This window comes from Amblyomma americanum, chromosome 8 (assembly GCF_052857255.1).
Source record: "Amblyomma americanum isolate KBUSLIRL-KWMA chromosome 8, ASM5285725v1, whole genome shotgun sequence".
NCBI lineage: Eukaryota > Metazoa > Arthropoda > Arachnida > Ixodida > Ixodidae > Amblyomma > Amblyomma americanum.
Genome location: NC_135504.1, coordinates 25,583,678 through 25,606,371, shown reverse-complemented (window position 1 = coordinate 25,606,371; position 22,694 = coordinate 25,583,678). Strand labels below are relative to the sequence as shown.

At 45.4% G+C, this 22,694-nt stretch overlaps 1 protein-coding gene across 1 annotated transcript; it reads left to right on the top strand.

Annotated features, from left to right (window-relative positions):
• The first annotated feature begins 5,299 nt into the window (after positions 1–5,299).
• On the top strand, positions 5,300–22,546 carry LOC144102238 (uncharacterized). Its single transcript, XM_077635547.1, has 10 exons — positions 5,300–5,399; positions 5,899–5,948; positions 6,921–6,959; positions 8,356–8,385; positions 11,037–11,133; positions 13,707–13,837; positions 14,456–14,500; positions 15,788–15,823; positions 17,994–18,156; positions 22,479–22,546. The coding sequence occupies exons 1-10, from the start codon at positions 5,330–5,332 to the stop codon at positions 22,544–22,546; spliced, it is 729 nt and encodes a 242-aa protein (XP_077491673.1). The 5' UTR covers positions 5,300–5,329.
• The last annotated feature ends 148 nt before the right edge of the window (positions 22,547–22,694 follow it).

Below are 22,694 nucleotides of genomic sequence, written 5' to 3'. Positions count from 1 at the left end.
TTAACCTTGTGTGCTATATATATATATATATATATGGTTTATGGGGGTTTAACGTCCCAAAGCGACTCAGGCTATAAGGGACACCGTAGGGAAGGCCTCCGGAAATTTCGACCACCTGGGGTTCTTTAACGTGCACTGACATCGCACAGCACACGGGCATGCTCTTCTATTCGAGCAGAGCTGGAATACGAAGACGAGACTGGGAGACGCTTTATAAAGCACCCGGTCAGACGCGTCGAACTATGCATCCGCCTTGCTTTGCGGCACTGCTATAACACGCATTGTTTGAGGACCTCCATCCGCGAGAAAATGGATTTCTCCTATTGTGGCTAAAGAGAAACTGTTGTCCATATAGCGTGCCATCCCGTAGGCAGCAAAACGCACGCGTCCGCGCAGCAGTTTCGGTTGCTGCAGCACTGAAGCGCCGCTGCGGTTTCAAACTCTTCTTCTCGGGCCGAAGGCGTGCGCATGCAGCCACCTGGATGCTGATACTTAAAGGAACCCTGCGCGTCGGTCGATGCGTGCGGACGGCGGTGGCCTTCGGCGGATCAGTGCGTGCCTCAATGAAGAAATTGCATGCATTCGTCTTTGTTCGGGGAAAGCCCATTTAGGTGATTTTCCCGAGTCGCTCAAAAAAGACTGAATCGTGTTTCTCGTGAAATTGCTCGTGTTACGGAGAATCGGCTCTGCCGCGATGCGTGACCGAGGCTAGAGGGAGGAGGTGCTCATGGAGGGACTCGTGCTTTTCGCGCAATTTCCGTGACCGATCGCGAAAAAAAAAAGAAGCGCGAAAACGTATTCTGTAGGCTTTTGCAGACCCGCCGCGGTGGCTCAGTGCTTATAGCGCTCGGCTACTGATCCGGAGTTCCCGGGTTCGAACCCGACCGCGGCGGCTGCGTTTTTATGGAGGTAAAACGCTAAGGCGCCCGTGTGCTGTGCGATGTCAGTGCACGTTAAAGATCCCCAGGTGGTCGAAATTATTCCGGAGCCCTCCACTACGGCACCTCTTCCTTGCTTTCTTTTTTCACTCCCTCCTTTATCCCTTCCCTTACGGCGCGGTTCAGGTGTCCAACGATATATGAGACAGATACTGCGCCATTTCCTGTCCCCAAAAAACCAATTATTATTATTATTACGCTTTTGCAGCGTACCGTGCGAGGTGCGAAGAACACCGCAGGCGGGGAAGATTGAGGCCACTCCATAGCCAATGCATGAACATAGGCGCCGCAAGACAGCGGCCAGTGTAGGAGGGACGATGCGCAAGGAACCGTTTCGGATGTCGCTCGCGTCAGAGTGCAAGAAAGCTTTCGCAGTTACCCTTGCATTAATTGAGCTATAAAGTCTTTTTTTTTTACGCTTTGCACGACTCTGGAAATGTAACGGTAAGTATCCTATTAAGTAAGGAAAATAAAAGACAACGGTTCGCTTATAACAACCGCCTGAAAACCTACGCCGATGTGATCTCTTAATTGCTTGACACGACCCACCCTAACCGCACTTCTGTTTTAAAAACAGAAAATTGGGCAAGTTGGTTACGATCCGCAACAAAAGAAGAAGAAAAAAAAACGAAGACAGGCGATTAAGGATCAACACCACCAGCGCTAACTTTCAACGGGGGTTTAATTACGGACGCACCCAGTTTTAGTCTTGTGTGTCGGCAGTTGTACTGTGTAGCATTTTTTTTACTTCGGTTTCACTACATACATTGCTTTTAATTTACTATAGCAGCGGGAAGCGGGATAAGTTGTGCACGGGCCTTACATCTAGTTGCATGCACTCCATCCTATCTTTTTTCGCTATGCATTGTGTTTCTCCCACCGCAGTCTCTTATTTCCTCCGATTGCAGGAGGAGGGGGCTTAAAATAGCACCCAGCAGTTGCCGCGGCCGGCACCCATCGTTTCCTTTCGTTTTTTTATTTTTATTTTCATTTTAACCCAAATATTCGATTCATAATGAATTCGCTTTGCTTCTTTCACTAGTATTCGGTTCGTATTCGATTCGGTAGCGAAGATATATTCTATTCGTACTCGACTCGGTTTCGAAAAAGTACTCATCCGCACACTATTACTTATCACCTCAAACACAGCAAAAATCCATGCACTCAATTCAAATGGGGGAGAAGTTTGGTGTATTTAGCCTGATATTAGTTTGATTTCAGATGGATGTATCCCGTAACGACCTCAGTCGGTCGTGAGAGAGCTGCTACTTACTGATAACGCTGTAGACATCACCAGGCTTTGAACAGTCCGGATGGAATTTAGGGAACCTGCCGGAAGAAATTAAGATGAGGGTGGCGGTGGTGAGCATTTCCAAGGTTCGGTTACACACAACGTAAATACTTCTGAAAGTAGAAGTTTGGGCAGCCGCCTTCGTAGCTCAGTTGATAGATCACCGCACGCGAAACTCGGAGGTCGTGGATTAGGATCACACCGGTGACTTGTGGTATTTTTTCTCATTTCTAACCAATTATCTTTAGCCAAAAAGTAACCGAACGATTTTACGTTGATTAACACCACAAATTTTGGAACTGAGAAAAGATCAAAACATTATCTTATGCTTTCCGTGGTTTCGGTGTCTGTGGGCTTCCTTCATATGTATTTCTAAAGTGCGAGGCATTTATTCTCCTTGCAGGAAAAGCTACCTATAAATTCATTCGCAGTATCGGTAGCAACGTTCAGTGTCCATTGTATATTAACCGTGTTAACTTCATTCTCAAGTCAAGTTTGGTGAAGGAAAGATCTAATAGCCCAACATGCATTTCGTATGCTATCGGCTATTGACTTATTCGCATTCTTACGCTGACTAGCCGCATTTTAAAACGGACTGCGAAGACAATTGAATTAAGCCTGTATTGATTGATTTCCGCATTATAATAAGATTGAAGGCAAAGGTCTGACGGAATCCCGTCTGGTGGTGGTGGGGGGGGGGGGGGGGTTACATGCGGGAGTCTTGTTCACGTGAACAGGACTGCCGCTGAGGAGCCCAAGCGTCTATCTCCTTTCGTTCGATGGGCGCCATCTACTTTCGTCATTATAATAACAAAGGCACTAACTTCACTGAATAGGGAGCTTAGTTATAATCTAGAGAAGGTCTAAAAACGAAACAAAGGTGGCGCCACCACCGCTAGATTTCGCAAGTAAATTGCGGTGCGTCGACACGGTTTTTTACGCGCCGATCTCAGAGGCTAGGCTACCACGCCATACACTTCCAAACGATTGCAACGGAATCCTTTTCGGTTCCGACGTCACGGCTTTCAGTGGGATGGCGGGAAAACCTTTAAATGCAGTTCTCTCAGCAATAAGTGCGGCTTTTCTGCCGGACAACATCAACATGGCCGCAAGGAGCCTAATGGTCAGTTTTTACTGAGAATACAATTTGGCTTTAGTTCCCCAGTGTCCCTCTCGCTGTACATCCATTACCTCGCTACATATCGTCAGATGTCAACACATAGTTTTTGGGCGTCCATTTTTCTTTGCCCTTGAAAGGGGCTTATACGGGCCTATAGTGATCATGAAAATGAGCTCAATGCACCAGTGCGCGGAGTGAGTAATTAATTACAAACTACTTTGTACTGGCAGTTTCGGCATCAGTCGTCGCCAGCTCTGGAATGCTCCTTGACGTCAATGGTTAATCGACCAACCTGGATTACCACATTACTGATGACGTCGGCGTTACCGGCAAGCATTGCTTGTTGCTGTGAACAACTATTGGGTTTGGTGACATCGCAATAATTGGGGCAAGTGCACAGTGACGTCACCAGATGCGGGCGGAAATGCCGCGCGGCTCCTCGAAAAAAATTCAAAAACATGTTGAATCAGGTTCTACTCAATGCCTGCGACTCAATGTCTGCGACTGAAACTTGCTATAATGCACCTCCTTATGCCCATGAAAGAAATTATATCACTTATTTGCGTTATAATTTATTTATTTTTCGTCTGTACCCCTTTAAAAGAATCACATTAATCCTAGAATTGGCCTTGACTCACAATAAAAAATTTATCAAGGATAGTATTCAGAATAATGGGTACCTTATCTCCTTGTGCAAGCTTTGGCAGCAAACAAGGAAATGAGCGTGGGGAGGGGGGGGGGGGGGGCTGCTGTAAGTCTTGGAGCACGGTATACAAGTTACGCTATACTGACGGACGTAAAAGTTTTTCGCGGTTGAAAACAATGGCTACATAAAGCCAGCTTCTCGCTGACATCATACTAAATCCCGCAACCGTGCTCAGTTTTTACGGGGCATCTAACTGCACAGATGTCATTGGCTTTAAACCACTCAAGTCACTTTATTTTAGCATCAACAAAAAATATATACAATGCTCGCGATTCTTCAAGCTGTTAGCAAAACGCCAGTAATGGCTTGTCAAAGGCCAGCACCTCTTCACGAAGGGGAAAGCAGCAGTGGGCCAAAAAAAAAAAACATCCATATACACACCTTGCAAGTATAAGGTTACAATATGCAAGTAAAAAAAACATTCAAGTAACAAACGTCAACCTGTTTTAAGTTAACAAATGTGCTTATACTAACCGAGAGAGCAACTACACACGGCCTATCATGTATACTAGTCAGATGCGTTAACGAATGAGTTGAGTGCTTATGGGAGTAAGTACTTCAGCATTTAACGCCCATAATTAATACGCGTGTAAGGGATCTTCCACATATGTTCTGAGCTGTAATGACCTAGCAGGAAGGGACGTGTTTTTGCAAATGAGTGCACTTTCCAAACAGGAAGCCCCCGCATGTGGCACATGTTGTCCCTTTCTGAAATCCACTCCATCTTAACGCCAAGCGCTGCATTTGGAAAGCATCCGGCTGTCTTCTTGTGTAACGCCCCTCACTGCACTACCGTTTATTTAGAAACCTTTTTTGTGTGTGTGATCATTTGTCATGGATGCTGCCTGGCTATTTCTAATGACAATGCACGCTTCCGCAGGAGCCATCAGCCTCTTTCACTCAGTTGCGGCTCCACCTTTCTACGAATGCCGTCTGCCCCGCCTACTGACGATTCATTTGCACTGACACGTCCGAATGAGTGACTCGCTGAGACACCGCTATCTCATCCGCTCATTCATCAGCAAAAATGTCACTTTTTGGGGGGAGGGAGAGGGGGGGACCACATGGGGCCCATGAGAGGCGCCATTGGGGTAGACAAGCAGGATCCGCATTGTGATGAAGTGGCTGCCTCTGCATGTTCAGGAGAGTGACGTCAGAGGCTGAACATTTGTAAACAGCTCAAAAAAGAAGGTATATATGCAAACATTTTCTCTCCGGCTACACAAGCACTGCTTCGAGTTTCACCTTGCATCTGCTGCCATACTATCGAGAAAATGGTGTCGTACATCTGCAGTATCGCCGCCGCCTTTGCGTTGGTCGTAATTGTCCCGGGTGCTTCTGCCTGTAAGTTATGAGAATTGAAGCCTTGGATGTCCGTAGTTCGCAAAACTGTTCACAAATATCGGTGCAAGCGAGCTTGTTGAATAGAGTGAGACGACATTTTCATCCCCGGGGCCACATTTGAAGTGATGTAATCAACTGTGTATCACCCCTTTTAAAAAAAAATGGGAACGAGAACTACGCGAATGCATATTTTCAATGTACTGCCCGGAAGGCTTCAAACTGAAAGATAAAGAGTGCTGTAAGAAACAGCAAAGAGCGCTGCCTTGTATCTGCTGAACCCGGGCGACACCTGTACGCCGGCAACACGAGTACTGAAAGCACCGATTACAGACCATTAGAACACACCAGGCGGTTAGAAAACGTTGTTTGTGCCTTTGCGCTTGATTCATGAGAGCCTTTGTCAACAAAGAAGAACACAGGTCAACCTCGTCTCATATCGCTCAGTTTTTCGCGAGATATCTTCTTTTCCTGTTGTGTAATATGTCTTCCTTTTTTTCAGCTTCCAACTGCCTCAACTTCAACCTGAGTGATGTCTTCAACATCTCGAGCGTATGTTTCCAACTCGGCAGCCATATACCTTGACGTTTTTTTTTTTTCCTTTTAATCTTTAGAGCTAGATGTTAGGGCATCGCGTAAATATACCTTTTGCTGGCGGACGATTGTCTCTTGTTTAGTCGCGTAAGAAATGCGAATGATAAAATATAATTTAGTTATTAATAGAAGAATGTTTAAAATGCTTTGCATAAAAACCGCGCAGAAGACGGGACCAAGAAAGGAAGACACACACACGGGCGCTGTGTGTGTGTCTTCCTTTCTTGGACCCGTCTGCTGAGCTATTTCCATGCAAAGAATGTACTTACTCCTTTGTTTAAAATGCTGCATCGAGCTGGGCCCTGAATCCGGTCTACTGAATCCTTCTCAACGTCTGTAACGAACAGAAAACCTGTCTGTAATTTATTCTCGTATCGTCCACAAACCAAAAGCGCAGTAAGCTGCAGTATTTGGCCTTGTGTTTGCTAGTACTTGGAACTTTGGTCAGCACACAAATCGCGAGCATATGGATGAACTCTGAGAAGCCAAGTCCTCTGAAAACGAAAGTTGTAACGCGTTATACCGCATGCAAAACTTCAGGCATATGGTGTCGTAAAGACGACAGTAGAGCATGCGCGTCTAATGAAGGACCAAGTACGGAATCATAACATGGGCACTAGGTTTTATTCTAAGTACTGGGGTTATTGGTCTGTATTTTTTTTCAACTTATAACAGAGTGAGAGGGCTTACAACGGTGGTATAGTAAATAAAAAGATATAAACCTTTGTTGTGTATACGCAGTTTGTTGTTGTTGTTGTACTTGTTTGTTTTTGTATACGGCGTTTATGCGTTGGAGAAGGTACCTTAAAGTCCTTTCGACTTTCGCGCGGTTACGGTTACTGATATATGCTGCAAACTTTGCGTGAGAATAGCGTGGCTGCAGCGAGGGATTCCTTGACACGGTTCTGACACATTTGCTCGCCCTTTCAGTGTCTCGGTGGGCCCGTGAACCTCTGCTCTTCGAGTAGCGTAAGTTACTTTCCATCTCACAAAAGGCACTAGCCGAACAATTAGCGCTGAAACACGCCGACCCGCTCAATTATCAGCCCACCAAACTCCGCTGGAAATAAATTTGTTAAAGGGCGACTGCTCCACTTTTTGATAATTTCGCGATATTCAAGGATTCAAATCTATATAGGCTGTAGGTAAAGCATGCCAAGTGTTTTCGCACTCGCACCTAAAACAGCGACGTAATCGACGATTGAATTTTGCGCTTCTTCACAAAGCAGCGGAGGAGTGCGGGAAAGTTTAGTGTGACGTTACGGAAGGTATGGTATCAAATAACCGCTGTCGTCAGCCACACCCTGCCGTGCCTCGTTTAGCGCTGCCAAACAACGCTCTGTAGGATTTTACTTATGTGGCGTCGGTTTTTCCCCCCCTTAAAGCAGGCGTTTATGCGTCGGAAATGTACCGATACCTTCGATGACAGCATTGTGCCCCCACCACTTGGCGTCGCGCGCTGCGGAGAAGCTTGAAGGGCGTCGTGATTTGAATCGGCGATTACGTCGCTATTTCAAATGCTAGCCCAAAAGGACTTCGCGTGCTTTGCCTACAAGTTTCACGCATTCGACCCCTTTAAGCTCGTTAATTTCTAACACCTATGCAGTTGCCCTTTAACCCGCAATGAAATGTCTACAGAGGTGTAATAAAAATCCTTGCTATGCCTCAGAACACTTTTTAAGCAAAGATTTAGAACTTCGTGAACATTTGCTGAAACATGTTTCTGACCACAATCGTAATTATTCGATCAAACTGTCATGTCGGAATCGTTGGGTCTCGGGTTAACTTCCACAGCTGCTAAGAAATAAGGGGCGCAATTCATGAAGCTCGTGTTACACAGTGGTAACCGTCCTGCGAGTGTTTTTTTTTTTTTCACGTCCACTTTTCTGAGCGTCCATAGGGGGGGATGTAACCCCTGACGGCCCGTCGGGCATTTTTTAATGGCTTTTGGGGAATATGGCTCGGCCTTTCCTGCATGCAGTGCAGTGTCACAGCCGGGGGCTATAGTCTGCAAACTGGTGTTTCTTATGCCTGATTTCAGGGGGAGAGAGAGAGAGAGAGAGAGAGAGAACAAACTTTTATTCCTTTAAGACGGTTATACTTTTGTCGGGTTAGAATTCTTAGTCCAGGGTTTGAGGTGCGTGAAAGGCGTTTTATTGTATTCTGAGGTGGCTTTCACAATGTGGGGTTAGGGCGTGTAGAACGAGCGAAAAACAAAAGAAAAAATGGTGGCGGGAGAGGAAGGTTGATCTGCGTCCTGTCTTAACGCTATGCGCATCTCAGTTTCTCTTTTATTGCAGCCTTTATATGCACATGCTATATTGCTTCTTGCTTTTTCTTTTTTTCTCTCCCTAACTGCGAACAGATTACCACAAGCTTGAGCAAGCTTCTCAGCGTAAGTACTTTACATGAGTTAGTGCGCAGCGTTGTGTTTCAGTCAGAAAGAATAAAGGACCTTGGTAGAAATGCTGCGCGCGAGTAGACAGAGGTCGCTTGGGTCCCTGGCGCATATTGACAAACAGGAATGCGCCTTTAGGGGCAAACTAATTTGGGAAGCATTAATTAGTTAATTTATTTTAGATTGCTCAAGGACCCTTTAGATGCAGCGCTGTAAATGAGAGGTGGGCTTATAGCATGGCGTTAATAGAAGGGCGACTCGATGGCCGACTTGAAATGAACCAGGTTTATGTGGACGATGGAGAAACTAGTTAACACAAACAGAACAACCTACGTTATAAAAAGGGTTGCAGTGATGGCAACACTATTAACATGCGGGAGTGCATGAGAGTGTATGAGAGAATGAACATGCGAAAGCGGAAAGCGAGGTTTAATAATTTAAAATAGGACATCGTGAAATGACTCGGAGCAGTACAGTCACTTACAATCAATTAATCCGTTACGATTATACAATACAATCACTTAGTCTCAAAATATCACGGCCTCCTTAGGGAGTACCCTTATGGTGCTGAGAATGTTCGTTATATATTCCTTAAATACATATATGGAATCTGGAAATAAGATGTTTTGAACATTGGGCACAATCTAGCACTGATGTGATACAGTGCAAGACCCGACGGCATCCGTGTGCATCCTAACTGCTGTCGGTGCAAGAATCAGTTTCTGTTTAAGTCGTGTTGGTCGCTGTGGTTCGAATTCAAGAAAGCGGCAATAAATGTTACGTTCGCGCAAGCGCCCACTTTTGGAGGACTTCGAACTGGATAGGGATCAATAGATGCGTTTCTGTGGCATATAGACTGTATATGCTGCATAAAAAATGGCGCTTACTCGATCAATTAAAATACCTGAAAATGCACCTGCCGTTTCACGATGGATGTGGTACGCGTTACGCGTAGACAGAGCCCGTGTACAGGCGACCCTTTTTATCTCATCATAATAAAAATGAAAGAATTATTCGTATCCCCTGCACTAAAGAATTCACAAATTCCTTCTATCCGAAGAAGATTCGTGAATGAAATGTGCTGCCAGGTAGCATTGTGGAGTGCTTAACTACATAGTTATTTATAAGTGATCTGCAGTTGTATTTGCGAGTGCCTTAAACGCTGTTACATTACAGTTCTTTTGGGTTTTTATACGTTAAATTGTAACTACTGTAACTGCTGTTTTATTATTTGTGAATGCATTTGTTCGGTTATTCCTTTCCTTGTTTTGCAGAAGCAAAGCTCGTGGTGTTTTTATGGGTTTTGTGTATATATTACTGAGCTCGATTTTTCTCATATCGCCCACTCAGGCTTGTAGCCTTATCTTGAGGCTAGCGTTACTGTATAAATAAATATAATAAGTGAGTTTATTTGCGAGTCATGATGCTGTGACCCAAGACGACAGTAGATATCACCTCATCATGCCGAAAGCGCCAAGTAGAGCGTGGATACACTTGCACAAGAGAGGAGGTTAAGGCTACCAATATAAGCAGAACCCGCCGCGCTCACAGTAATTGTCTAGCAACGCGATTGGCTGGTCAAGGCTCAGACAGCGCGCGAATAATGAGAGTTTAGCGCAGAGGGTACAAAAAGCAAGCAAAGCAGCTCCCTCCTGAAGCCAGGATATGTAGCGCTGTGACCGCCTTATAAAACTGTTCTATAGACAGTCTATAGACTTGTTATAGACTATCTTACCTTCCTATAGATATTTCTTTTTGTATATTCATAGTATATAGACTATCTATACACTCTATTGCCTTCCTATAGATATTTCTTTTTGTCTATTCATAGTCTATAAGCTGTCTATAGACAGTCTATAGATTTGTTATAAACTCTATTACCTTCCTATAGATATTTATTTCTTTTATTCATAGTATATAGACTTTTTATACACTCTATTACCTTCCTATAGATATTTCTTTTTGTTTGTTCATAATCTATAGACTGTCTATACACTCTATTGCCTTCCTATAGATATTTCCTTTCGGCTATTCAAGTCTATGGACTGTCTATAGACAGTCTATAGACATGTTATAAACTCTATTATCTTCCTATAGATATTTATTTTGGTTTATTCATAGTATATAGACTGTATATACACTCTATTTGCGTCCTATAGATATTTCTTTTTGTTTATTCATAGTCTATAGACTGTCTATAGACAAAAGTGTAATCAAAGTGTATGGCCATAAATATTTTAATTGAATATAGGATCTGTGTTGCATATAAACTGTTCCCTAGGGTTTGTCTACAGACAGTCTATATACTTTATAGACTGGAGTCTGTGTACAGTCTATAGACTGTCTAAAGGTTTTTGTAAGGGTGCGTTCCTAATTCACCTCGGGAAGCAGGCTCCTTTCAGCGACTGCAGCGCCGCCGCTTCTTACCTATTTGTCCTGAACTAAACCTTTAGTCTGGAGCCAATAGCGTAATATTACCCTCCTAAAGGTGTTAGCTCAGCGTGGTTTACCCCCCAAAATGACTAAAATCACACTCTTTTTTTTTAGAGTGTAGGTCACGCTATGAGGTGGCTTCGTAATTTGAGCACTATACGCCTCGAGATGAAATAGTTGTACTAAGTACGCTTGTTGCGCAACTTCCGTTTTAGTGCTTCATACCGGCCATCTTCAGCGCGGGAACTCCACAAGGAATTTTCAATGCGCTTGGACCCTTCTTCGCGGTCATCACGAGCAGGCTGATACCGTGTAAGTACACTTTGGACTGCGTGCGCGTGAAACGGCTGCCTCTTTTTATCGCGTTCTACTCACCTTTCCGATCACAGCCATATCATGAGATTTTGTTGTTTTATTTATTTCCCGTTCGTTTAAAGTGTCACCGAGCAGCACAACATTCGCTTGCCTAAACAACGTAAACAACAGTGCAAACAACGCAAATGCAATGTCTCAAGAACAACGTGCCTAACAAGCTCATAATTTGAAGATCGTACACGACATACGGCAAGCCTCCCCTGCTGTAATTTGTCATTATAAATTTGATGACATCCTCGTAATCATTTGAAACTAAAACTGTCGGTACGAGGGCTAGTGGGCCACAGCCAGAAGGTTGTGTATGACCGACAGCTCTGTCATTCTCAGAAACATCTCCGTTGCCACGCATCGGCTAAACTTCCGCTTGTTATATGTGATAAACAGATAGCGTTTTGCGGGACCACATGAACTGAACATTTATACAATTTTCTCGAGATTGAAGAGTAAGAGGAATACAGAAGAGAAGTGTTCAAAGGGCATACCTATTAGGTTTAAATAAAATGCGCTTACCGCGTCTCCACCATATTGTTCAGGAATTTTCACAGTCCAAACTATCTGAAATCGTCGAGAGTAGGCACAAGCATGAATTATTTTGAACTAGTTGCATAGAACACAGTATAGGACAGATCATAGACGGTGCCGAAACAATGTTATTTATTTATTTGAATATCTTCATACTGTCCTGATTGACATAATAGCATGGGGATAGGAAGGGGGGGGGGATGCAGGAAAGGGCCGCCTGTAGGCTTTAGTTGGCTATATGTTGGCTTCACCGCATTACAGTGAAGTGGCGGGAAAAATGAGCACCTAAAAGACCGAAAGCAACACTCAAGCACACCCCATGTTGACCTTGCCACGAGGCTTCACACAGCTCGCGCTGCCATATATAATAATAATCGGTTTTTGGGGAAAGGGAATCGCGCAGTATCTGTCTCGTATATCGTTGGACACCTGAACCGCGCCGTAAGGGAAGGGATAAAGGAGGAAGTGAAAGAAGAAAGGAAGAAAGCGATGCCGTAGTGGCGGGTGCTAGCGGATGCCCAAAGCTGCGCAGCCGTACCGTCTCCGCACGCAAAAACGAAATGGGAGAGCGCCATTCGATATAACGAATGTTCCACTTAATGCTATTCGATAAAGACGAACAATAGTGCTATACTTTTGCATGGACCCTCCTAACGCAAACAGTTGGTATAGTTGGTTGAACTTTGTGTTTAATGGAAGAGCGCTGCACACAAGGACGAATGCAAATGCGTACACAAGGGCGCATGGGATTTTCAAGGGGATGATCTGGGTGTTCGATATATCAGGGTTAGATATACCAGAGTTCAACTGCGTGTTTTTGTCGTCGGCTTTGAGTTGCATTCGTAGCCGCAGAAAATATAAGTACAATTCTTGACTCATGCAGATCTAGCGCGAAACAGTGGCAATTATTAGTACTAACGAAATGTTACAATATCTGAAAAGTTTTTCATAGAGGTAAGTGAAATTAATAGAGATTTATGCAGCAATGTTGACGCATGATGAAAAGGTGGTCGTGACGTTCCATAAAAGTGGCAGTTAATAAACAGTTAATTGGTAGTTAATAAAAACGCAGCCGCCGTGGTCGGGTTCGGATCCGGAGTTCCCGGATTCGAACCCGACCGCGGGCGGCGGCTGCGTTTTTATGGAGGAGAAACGCTAAGGCGCCCGTGTGCTGTGCGATGTCAGTGCACGTTAAAGATCCCCAGGTGGTCGAAATTATTGCGGAGCCCTCCACTACGGCACCTCTCTATTCTTCCTTTCTTCTTTCACTCCCACCTTTATCCCTTCCCTTACGGCGCGGTTCAGGTGTCCAACGATATGAGACAGATACTGCGTCATTTCCTTTCCCCAAAAACCAATTATTATTATTATTATTATTATTAGTTAATAAAGTGGAATCGCACTGCTCTATTCTTACGTTTGGCTGCGTTACTGAGTAGCTTGAGTTCTAGATTAGGGTGGACTTGGACGTATTATTTGTGTGGTTTCATTTTTGTCGCGCACATAACTGAAACTTTTAAAAATGAATTTCTGAGTGTACATTTCTAAACGAGCTGGCATCACTTGTCGACATTTTATTTGTAACGCTTTTAATGCGATAATATAAGGAGGGCCATGCAGGCGAAAACTGTCCGGAGCCGGCGTCTGTCTGTATGAGGCCTCCACCTGGCAGGTGGCAGGTTGTGTTTAGGGAGATTTCTCTCACTCCAGTTACCACGGTGGGCAGGTGTAGAGAGGGAAGTCCCCCTGTTCACTTGTAGGGAAGAGAATTAAGAAAGAGGCGGGGCCAAGAATGACTCAACAAAAATTAATAGAAGAAGCGAATGCGATTAGAAAAGGAATCAGAATAGAGTCAGAATTGGAATAGAAAAGAATTGGAATAAAATCAGAATTGGAATAGATTACGGAGATAAAGAAAAACACAGTCGCCTTTCCTCCGCATCCATCCGATTGACCACTCCTATATTTTTTCCTGTCTTCTCTTTCAGTTGGCAACCTCATTTCCCTCGGAAATCTTTCGCTCTGCGGATCGCAGAACTGCTCCAGCTTCTTCAGAACGAACGCCACATGTGGCAGCGCGATCACTCTTCAGATTCCCAGAACGGGCAACTTCAACGCGGTGGGCCTTTTATTGTTCCTCGCTTTCTTAGAGGCAAATATGTTTGGGAGTTCGGGCCCGTCTGGCCGGGATGTCTTTCATGTAGTGTGTTTCGCGAAATTTCAGTATATCGTCGACGATCGATCTGCACGCCTGGTTGAAACTTTAGCGTCAATTCGGCCACACTGCAAGCGGCTAGGTTGACGGCTGTGATAGCATCACAGCATGCGCGAGGCCAAGTCTGCCAACATGCGTAAATAATAGAGTGAGGAGGCCAACTAGAATATAACTGTATTTGTTTTTTAAAGAAAGGAATGAGCGTGATAACGGCCACTTCTCGGTGGACATCCATAAACGCTCCGTAGTGGCTGTTCCTTTCTCTGCTTCCTTCTTCATGCAGTTTTATTTGCACGCGCGATTTGACTCACTTCCGTATGAGCTCGGGAGGGCTTACAGTATGAATAAATGTGTAAAAATAGTACGCGTACGCTGTGTGCGCATTGTGTGTTCGCGAAAAAGAGTTGAACAAAGAGATTGTCTCCTTGCTTTATGAGGCCACATTTGCACCTGCTCCGCTATGCTAAAATACCCTATGCTTCTGAAAAGAGGACATTAACTAACCACCCTGTCTCTGCGCAGTGCGTGTCCGACCTGACCATCTGCAGCGTTGGATCCATGGCAACGGTATGTTCCCCTTTTGGCAAGCGTCAGCCCGCGCGTAGGGAAGTTAGCCGCCGATGGCGTTCTCCTCAAGAAGCCACCGCGATTGTATCTTCATAAAATGCTCGACGGGTTGTTATTTAAACCACCAGCTTGTTTGTATGTGCGGTCATAAGCAAAACTTAAATTCGAACAGGATGCATGAATCTCCTTTTCTGCCATGGAACTCGTGATTATAAATTTCCTTCCTATTTGTAATTCGCGCCGTACTTTTGTTTGTTAGGTGATTGGTTTGGTTTTATGTGGTTAACGTCCCAAAGCGATTCAGGCTATGAGGGGCGCCGTAGTGGAGGGCTCCGGGTAATCTGGACCACCTGGCGTTCGTTAACGAGCACTGACATTCACAGTACACGAACCTCTAGCATTTCGCCTCCATCGAAACGCAACCGCCGCGGCCGGGATCGAACCCGCGTATTTCGGGTCAACAGCCGAACACCATAACCATTGAGCCAACGCGGCGGAGTTTGTTGCGTGAAACTGTCAGCAAGTTGCACTCGAAATAGGCCTGGCCGCCTGATTCTGTCAAGCAGGGCACATTTTTTTTCGCTAATGAAGTAGGTTCCAGCTTAACATGGATAACTATGGTTCAGTTTTACCCTTATTAGAGAGTTTTAGTTTCACGTACGTAGAGGCTTCACGTACGTAGAGCTCTTACGGGTGACCAGTGCGCATGCGCAGACCGCGAAGGGTATGCGCGAGTCTCAAGTACGTACGTGAGATTAGGATTTTTACGTTGCGGTCTTTGCGTTGCTTGCGTACGTAGCGTTGAAAAACATGGCGGCGCCCCGCCCGCCGCTTCACAGCGATATCAGCTTCGTCGCTAATCCCTCGAGGCGATATCGTGTTCTAAACTGTTGTATTCGCCTTCGATTTGCCCATTCTTACCCTCGCATAAGGTTTCAAGCGACAAATGGCTTTTGTTTTTCAGACAGAAGGGCGATTTTTCAGCTTTTAAGCCTGACGAAGTAGCGTTGGTCGTCGTCATAGCAACGGTCTCGCTATGAATGGCTTGGCTTAAAGACTTATCTTGGATGATTTAGGCTAAAACCAATGTCTGTGTTTCTTAGTAGATGGCGCTAGGCGTAAAGCGAAGCGTGCTTCGCGTACGTGTAACTATAAGGGTTTCAAACGACCTGCGTGCAGACTACGTAGACTTCTCACGTTTGCGTACGTGAAACTAAAACTCTCTATTGTATCGCGTCTTTTTTATTGCGTGCCCTTTCTTATATGCTCATTTTGTTTTCCTTTCAGCCCCAATCGGTCGATGGCTTCGTAACAGTGATCAGTGTAAGTTAATCCCAGTACGCGCATCGTTCCGTTCTCTAATTTTTTCACTATCGCTTCTATTAACTTTTTTTTAGCGCTCTTAGCGCTCTATTTTCTCGAGAGCTTCCGGACGTTGGGCCCCTTTCAGTTTTCGTGCATTCATTTTATGTTCAAAACGCTGACAGCGTCACCCTTTCAGCATTCACCTTATGCTGTGTGAACTTGCGACATTTGGTATGACCACGCTCGTAACAAATTCGTAAGCCTTGCCTTCCTGCACTTTAGAAATTAGCGCCATCTGTCTGCCGTCGGTACGAAACACCGCATGACTCAACAAGAATATTTTCACATGTCATTGTGCGATAACTAGAGGGGGGTGAGATGGGTCACGAATATGTTGACTGCAATGTCCCATAATAATAATAATAATAATAATAATAATAATAATAATAATAATAATAATAATAATAATAATAATAATAATAATAATAATAATAATTGGTTTTGGGGGAAAAGAAATGGCGCAGTATCTGTCTCATATATCGTTGGACACCTGAACCGCGCCGTAAGGGAAGGGATAAAGGAGGGAGTGAAAGAAGAAAGGAAGAGAGAGGTGCCGTAGTGGAGGGCTCTGGAATAATTTCGACCACCTGGGGATCTTTGTCCCACCCTTTTCACTTTTTGCAAAATCTTACATAAAATGGATGCACTCACGCCCATTACCTCCATTAACGGCCATATAGAACCAATAAGATGTACCGAGCATCCGAAATGCCTGCGATATTTTTTAAGGTTCAGCGCCTTGCGGTACACGTTGGCAACAGCGCAAACTAAGAGAGTTCATTCAGATTTTCTTGGCTTGGTAGAAAACGTCTTCTTGTATCGTCTCCCTCGCCAACTTCCTTGGACGACTATGCGCCACTGCAAGAGAGAGAGAAACAACTTTATTGTAACACCAGTCAATGAACGCCAGGAGAGAAGTCCATCTCCCCTGTCGGCCCTAGCCGTCGGCCGGGATCCCTTGGGATACAGCAGCAGCAAGGGCTTGACCGATGATGTCTTGCTGGACGGTGGGGTCTGGGCTGCGGAGCAAAGCCTCCCAGGATTCTATAGTGCGTGAGCTATCATATTTAGCCGGGCACGTCCACACCATGTGGACCAAATTTGCTGGCTGATCGCAAAATTTGCACTTTGACCTGAATACTGTAGGATGCCACTTGCTGTAGAGTACTGGGTTGGGAAAAACCCCTGTCTGTAATTTCCTCCAAAGAACCTCCTCTTTTTTATTGAGCGTTTTGTCCTGCAAGTACAGGAAGATATGCCTGAGTAACCGCTGTTGATGCAGTATTGCTCAGTTCCCTTCTAACCGCCGCTTGAGATGGTAGTCTTCCAGAAGGAATTTGGATAAGCATCAAGCAGTATACCTGACGTTTGATGAAAGTGATGAAATATCTCGCACGGCTTCGTTCAATACATTAGTTACAGGCTTAGGATATCAGCTGGGCTGCCCTCGCCTTTTTGTCGCACTCATGCACGCCAACATTTTTTTTTCAGGGGTTGATGTTATACTTATTTCTTGCCGCTTTTACGCTGGAACCTGCCAAGTGACGAGCAGCTAGCTGACAATTGATCGATTGATTCTTCCCTCAATCCTTTCTGGCGTTGTTTTCCATCTATTTGTGTTATATTCGAAAAAAGAGCCTTGCTTTTTACGGCGTGAAAAACTGTGTGATTAAAAAAACTGGACACAACCACGCAGAAACTTAAGAAGCAAGACACAAGTGCGAGGTAGCAGCTGCGCAGTCTGTGCTTGTGTGTTCCTTCTTGTGTTCCTGTATGGTTGCGTCCAGCTCTTTTTTTTTCGGTCAGTTTTTATCATAGGTTAGTATCAACTCGCCTGCCTAACAAACCAACTACAGAACACCTTTTTTCTTCTGTAACGGTTCGACACTTCACGCATATGCAAATTCCCATCAGTGACTGGGGCTCATTCTCGATTTACAAAAGGGAAAGGACTTAATTCGTAATTCTACGTATAGTGGGCTGCGGGTACACCTGTACTGTTGCCATTAAGCAGATGAATTCTGCGAAAAGCTCAAGAGTGAATTCAGCGCCACGAAAGATAAATTCGCCGTTCAGTCAACCGTTGTGTAACACCAACCCTCGTTACTCCCACGCCGTGTCCTTCCAGTGCCTGCTGGGACAGCTGTCGTTCACGAACTTCTTGTCAGCCATCACGGGAATTCTGTGCCCCTTCCTCCAGGGACTGAGCGGCATCAGCGGTTCCCTGACCGGACCTCTGACCTCCTTGCTCTCTATTTTCATCCCCCTGGTGTCCCTTTTTGCGCCCTCATGTGAGTCCACCGCGTGGAGCTCGACCAGGAGCGGTCTGCTCACCGTCTAACTGAGCGTGACCACACCTGGTGACAAAGCGGGGAACATGGATTTTATTATTCATCTTTCTTGCAGCGAAATGAAAAGCGTTAGGCAGCCCGCGGTTTAACCTCCTAGCTGATTTGGACGACCCAGGCTTGTCATGAGCCGACTGTCATTTCTGGCTCATGACGACCCTGGTTCTGGCGGTCTGCGCTCCGCAACCTGCAGACGACGTCTAGCGGCAGCGCCTGGTTCGAGATAGCACACGTATGACGCCCAGACGACACTCCAAGATGCGCAATCTCGAACCAGGTGCTGCCACTAGACGTCGTCTGCACGCTGCGGAGCGCAGACGGCACGGAGTTCGAGCGCTGTAAACAGGATAGTAGATGACAGTACTAAATGACCATTTAGTACCGTTTAAAAAAAGTGTCCTTGGGGGGTAAAGGCGCACAACACGTAAACCGAGAGCGACACCGGGTTTTTTTAGGGTCTTTGCTATGCGACATAATGGTCCACTTGCAAACGTTTCGGCAAGAGGACTTGTCTTCGTGTGGCAGCTAGTGGACATTGGCTAGCGGACTGAGGTTTCTCTCGCTCCCTTTGCTCATAATGGTAAGGAGAAGGAATGGGTCGAATAAATGAGTTCAGTCCCGCTTGCAGCATCAGGGGGGTATTGTGACGGCGACCTGCATGTGTGCATGTGGGGTGCAGTCGCTTGGAAGATGAGACAGTGCAGCAGAGAAGGCCTACCGGTCGCTTGCTTTTGGGAAACGACAACAGTAAAGAAGAAAAGAGGGAGAGGAACACGCAGCGCTGAGTGGCGCCTGGCACAGCCCCCAGGATCTTCCCGGGATGGATTCCGTAGGGGCCGTAGGGAACAGACATGTGAGGAACAATCACATATGTGCTGAAAATAATATTTTCTGCTGTTAAAGTAACCCTGAAATAGTTTTAATTCACGTATTATAAAATAGCAGGTCTGTAAATGTGTCCTTCGCGAGCCTTGGAGGGAAACTTAGTGGTTCTGCATGGACCCTATGGTTTACACACATTTTTAGAAAATTGCTGCTCGCAACCAATTAGGGGTGGCATCTAACCGCGCTTCATTAGTCGCCCCTTCCTCGTTCACGTAGGCTGGAGACGGAATAGGGCGCGGTGGGATGCAGTCGCGACTTATCTTTTTTTTTTCTGGAGCATCGTGTGTTTTAGCTGAAAGGGGAGAAATAGATCACAATTTTTCATCGCTGATATCTTCGGTTGTAGTGAAGCTAGCTTAAAAATTTTTGAAATGTGGTGACGAGTGATGAAATAGATGATTTCCTTCCAAGCAAAGAAGAAGCATGGGCTTGGAAGTCGGCAAGAACATTGAATTAATCGCACCTGTGGCCCTGGCCGCAGTTTGTATACAAATATCATGTTTGCAAGAAAAAAAATAGTTGTGCCGAAACGACTTTTGTGCTGTCCTTTAGAATAGCGCGCTGTCGAAGTGAAAACTACAGTACCAAATTTAAATTTCATCAGAAAGTGCTACTTCGTTATTTCGCGTTAATTTAATTATTTTTGTCTACTCAGACGGCACCTTGTACGTTGCAGATCCAGTGTATTTACAGGCTGAAATGCTTTGCGTCTCCACAGGCAGCACCAGTGGCTGATGTCGGACTGGCAAGGCTGCGAGAGCATCGCCGTTCTCTACTGGGCACTGCGTTTACAAGAGTGCACCCCATTAAAGCTATGCCTCGCTGAAGCGTGTGTTACGTTTTGCTTTTCGTTTTGTTCTTAAATTTATTCTTTCTGGCTTTCGCACACCTAAAAAATTTGAGGGGACACTTAAGCTCCGCCTTAAGGGTATAACGCGATAGCGTATAGTGGGTTAATTCTCATATATGCAGAAGGTCATTCTCCGCTTTACATTCATATATCTATGGGAGTACTCATACCGCTCCTGACGCAGTGGTGCAGTGGTTAAGGGATGCGCCACCGCCCTGCGATGGCAGGTGCTCCCAGCGGTGGGCCTTGTGCGCCCCAGGTTGCTCTTCCCGAGCGACCAATCATTAATTGCCACGGTACACTCTAAACACAAATACACCTATATGGGAGTAAAAACGGTGTAAACTATCCTCTAGCGCACACCCTTTTATAAAAGGGTGTGCGCTAGAGGATAGTTTACACCTGCCAGCGTCGTGAGTGGTTGCGGCATCATAGCAACCTGGCCACCGTATAGTGAGCAAACTACTACACTCTAAACAAAGAGAGTAAAAAAGGAGTAAAACTGTCCTCTAGCGCACACCCTTTTATACTCTAAACAAAGGGAGTAAAAAAGGAGTAAAACTGTCATCTAGCGCACACCCTTTTATACTCTAAACAAAGGGAGTAAAAAAGGAGTAAAACTGTCATCTAGCGCACACCCTTTTATACTCTAAACAAAGGGAGTAAAAAAGGAGTAAAACTGTCCTCTAGCGCACACCCTTTTATACTCTAAACAAAGGGAGTAAAAAAGGAGTAAAACTGTCATCTAGCGCACACCCTTTTATACTCTAAACAAAGGGAGTAAAAAAGGAGTAAAACTGTCCTCTAGCGCACACCCTTTTATACTCTAAACAAAGGGAGTAAAAAAGGAGTAAAACTGTCCTCTAGCGCACACCCTTTTATACTCTAAACAAAGGGAGTAAAAAAGGAGTAAAACTGTCCTCTAGCGCACACCCTTTTATACAAGGGTGTGCGCTAGAGGACAGTTTTACTCCTTTTTTACTCCCTTTGTTTAGAGTGTAGTAGTTTGCTCACTATACGGTGGCCAGGTTGCTATGATGCCGCAACCACTCACGACGCTGGCAGGATCTCGAAGAGGTTCTCACCGGCTCCGCCGAATTCCGCGTAGTGTTCGAGGTGGTGCTCCCGTCTCTGCTTCCTCTTCCCCCTAGAGGGCAGCACTTGTGACCCGTCCTAAGACTACCGTCCTAAGACGTTTGACGACTCACAACGCATAGGGCTCACAAGACACACACCTACCGTGACTGGCCTAAAAAAGCGAATTCCTTCTCGAGTAAGCGCACCGAGGTTGTGCTAATGCAATCTTGGCCTGACAAACTGATCTGGTATGCTTCCAAGATTTCTTGTTCTTGCTTTCCCTTGCCTTTACCAAGAATCACTACATTGCTGAACAGTGGATAAAGCCCACAGTCATTGCAATGGCGAGGCAAGTTGACACCGTCATCAGACCCCAGCGAGGCGTGGCCAACACGGTCCTGTGAGCGAGCCTTCGCGGAGTTTCCTCAGACCTACGTTGAGCATATTAAATATCATGTGGATAGTCGCGATCTTTTTTGTTTATGACGCTCTAGTTCGCAACGAATAATTGTTTTCTTTAGAAACCTGTGCCGCAGCAGGAGCTAGCCTTCTTGGCTGTGGAAAGGTCCCGTATGTTCAGGCAGCGCTGTTATACGAACTCCATCTCGAGGCTTCGATGGAAACTCTGTACAGTTGATAACCTTTGCGCGTAGGTTTGCAACCTCGTGAGCTGTAGCCGCAGCCAAAAGATTAATTACGATGGCAAAGCATACTGTGCGACCACTAATACCTTGTAGTTTTTGGTTTACGGATTATGTATTACATGTTTCCGCCCAATAGGAGAGTTTTCTTATTCTGGAGTTGGATTCTCCGCAATGCACTATGCCCCACTAATGGAGTTCGCGCGCTTCTCGACGTAGGATATATGAACGGGGTTTCATTATAACCACGTCCTACTTATGTCTTACGTTGAAAAACGCATGGGCTGCGCTTATATTTCATGCTTAGAAAGCTGCCTCTTCCGCTACTAATCAGGCAAATTTAATTTCGGAAAAGCCAACTTAAGCATTAGGAAACCCGCCCTCCCCCTCCTTGTCGACCACCACTGCGTTACACTCTGGCATCCATCCACGTGTCACGGCAGTATTTAACATACAGGTGTGGACATAAGTAAACGGAGCACTTCAATCCGTTTTAAGTGCAATCACGCCTACCGTACTGTAAATGAAGAATCATTGGGCATGAGAAAGCGCTCTGGAGTTCCGTACTACCATGCACACACCACAGCTGGCAATATCAATTAGGCGATGCGTGAAATGTTTGAAGGTGATAGCGTGGTCCGTTTACTTTTGTCTGCATCTGTACGTCGTGCTTATGATTACCTGTACGCCAAGCTTAGGGTTCCCAAGATGTATCTCAAGATTAGGACTACCTGTACGTCAAGCTTAGGATTACGTGCTCGTCAAGCTTAGTATTACCTATGTTGACACACGTAACATGGACCTGCCCGCAGGCACAGTTAGATGCAAAATAGACAAGTCAAGTCTGACGCTGTGGGAGCGCCTGCTGGCCAGCGAGTAAGACGTACGGAAGTTACTCGTACGTCGAGCCACGATGGCAACAATCAGGTGCGGCATTCTGGATCATGGGTCGACCACAGCGCCTCTAGCGACCCGTAAGGGCCGCCGACACCTCTAGAAATGTCGAAATAAAAATTTTCCAAGTCCAA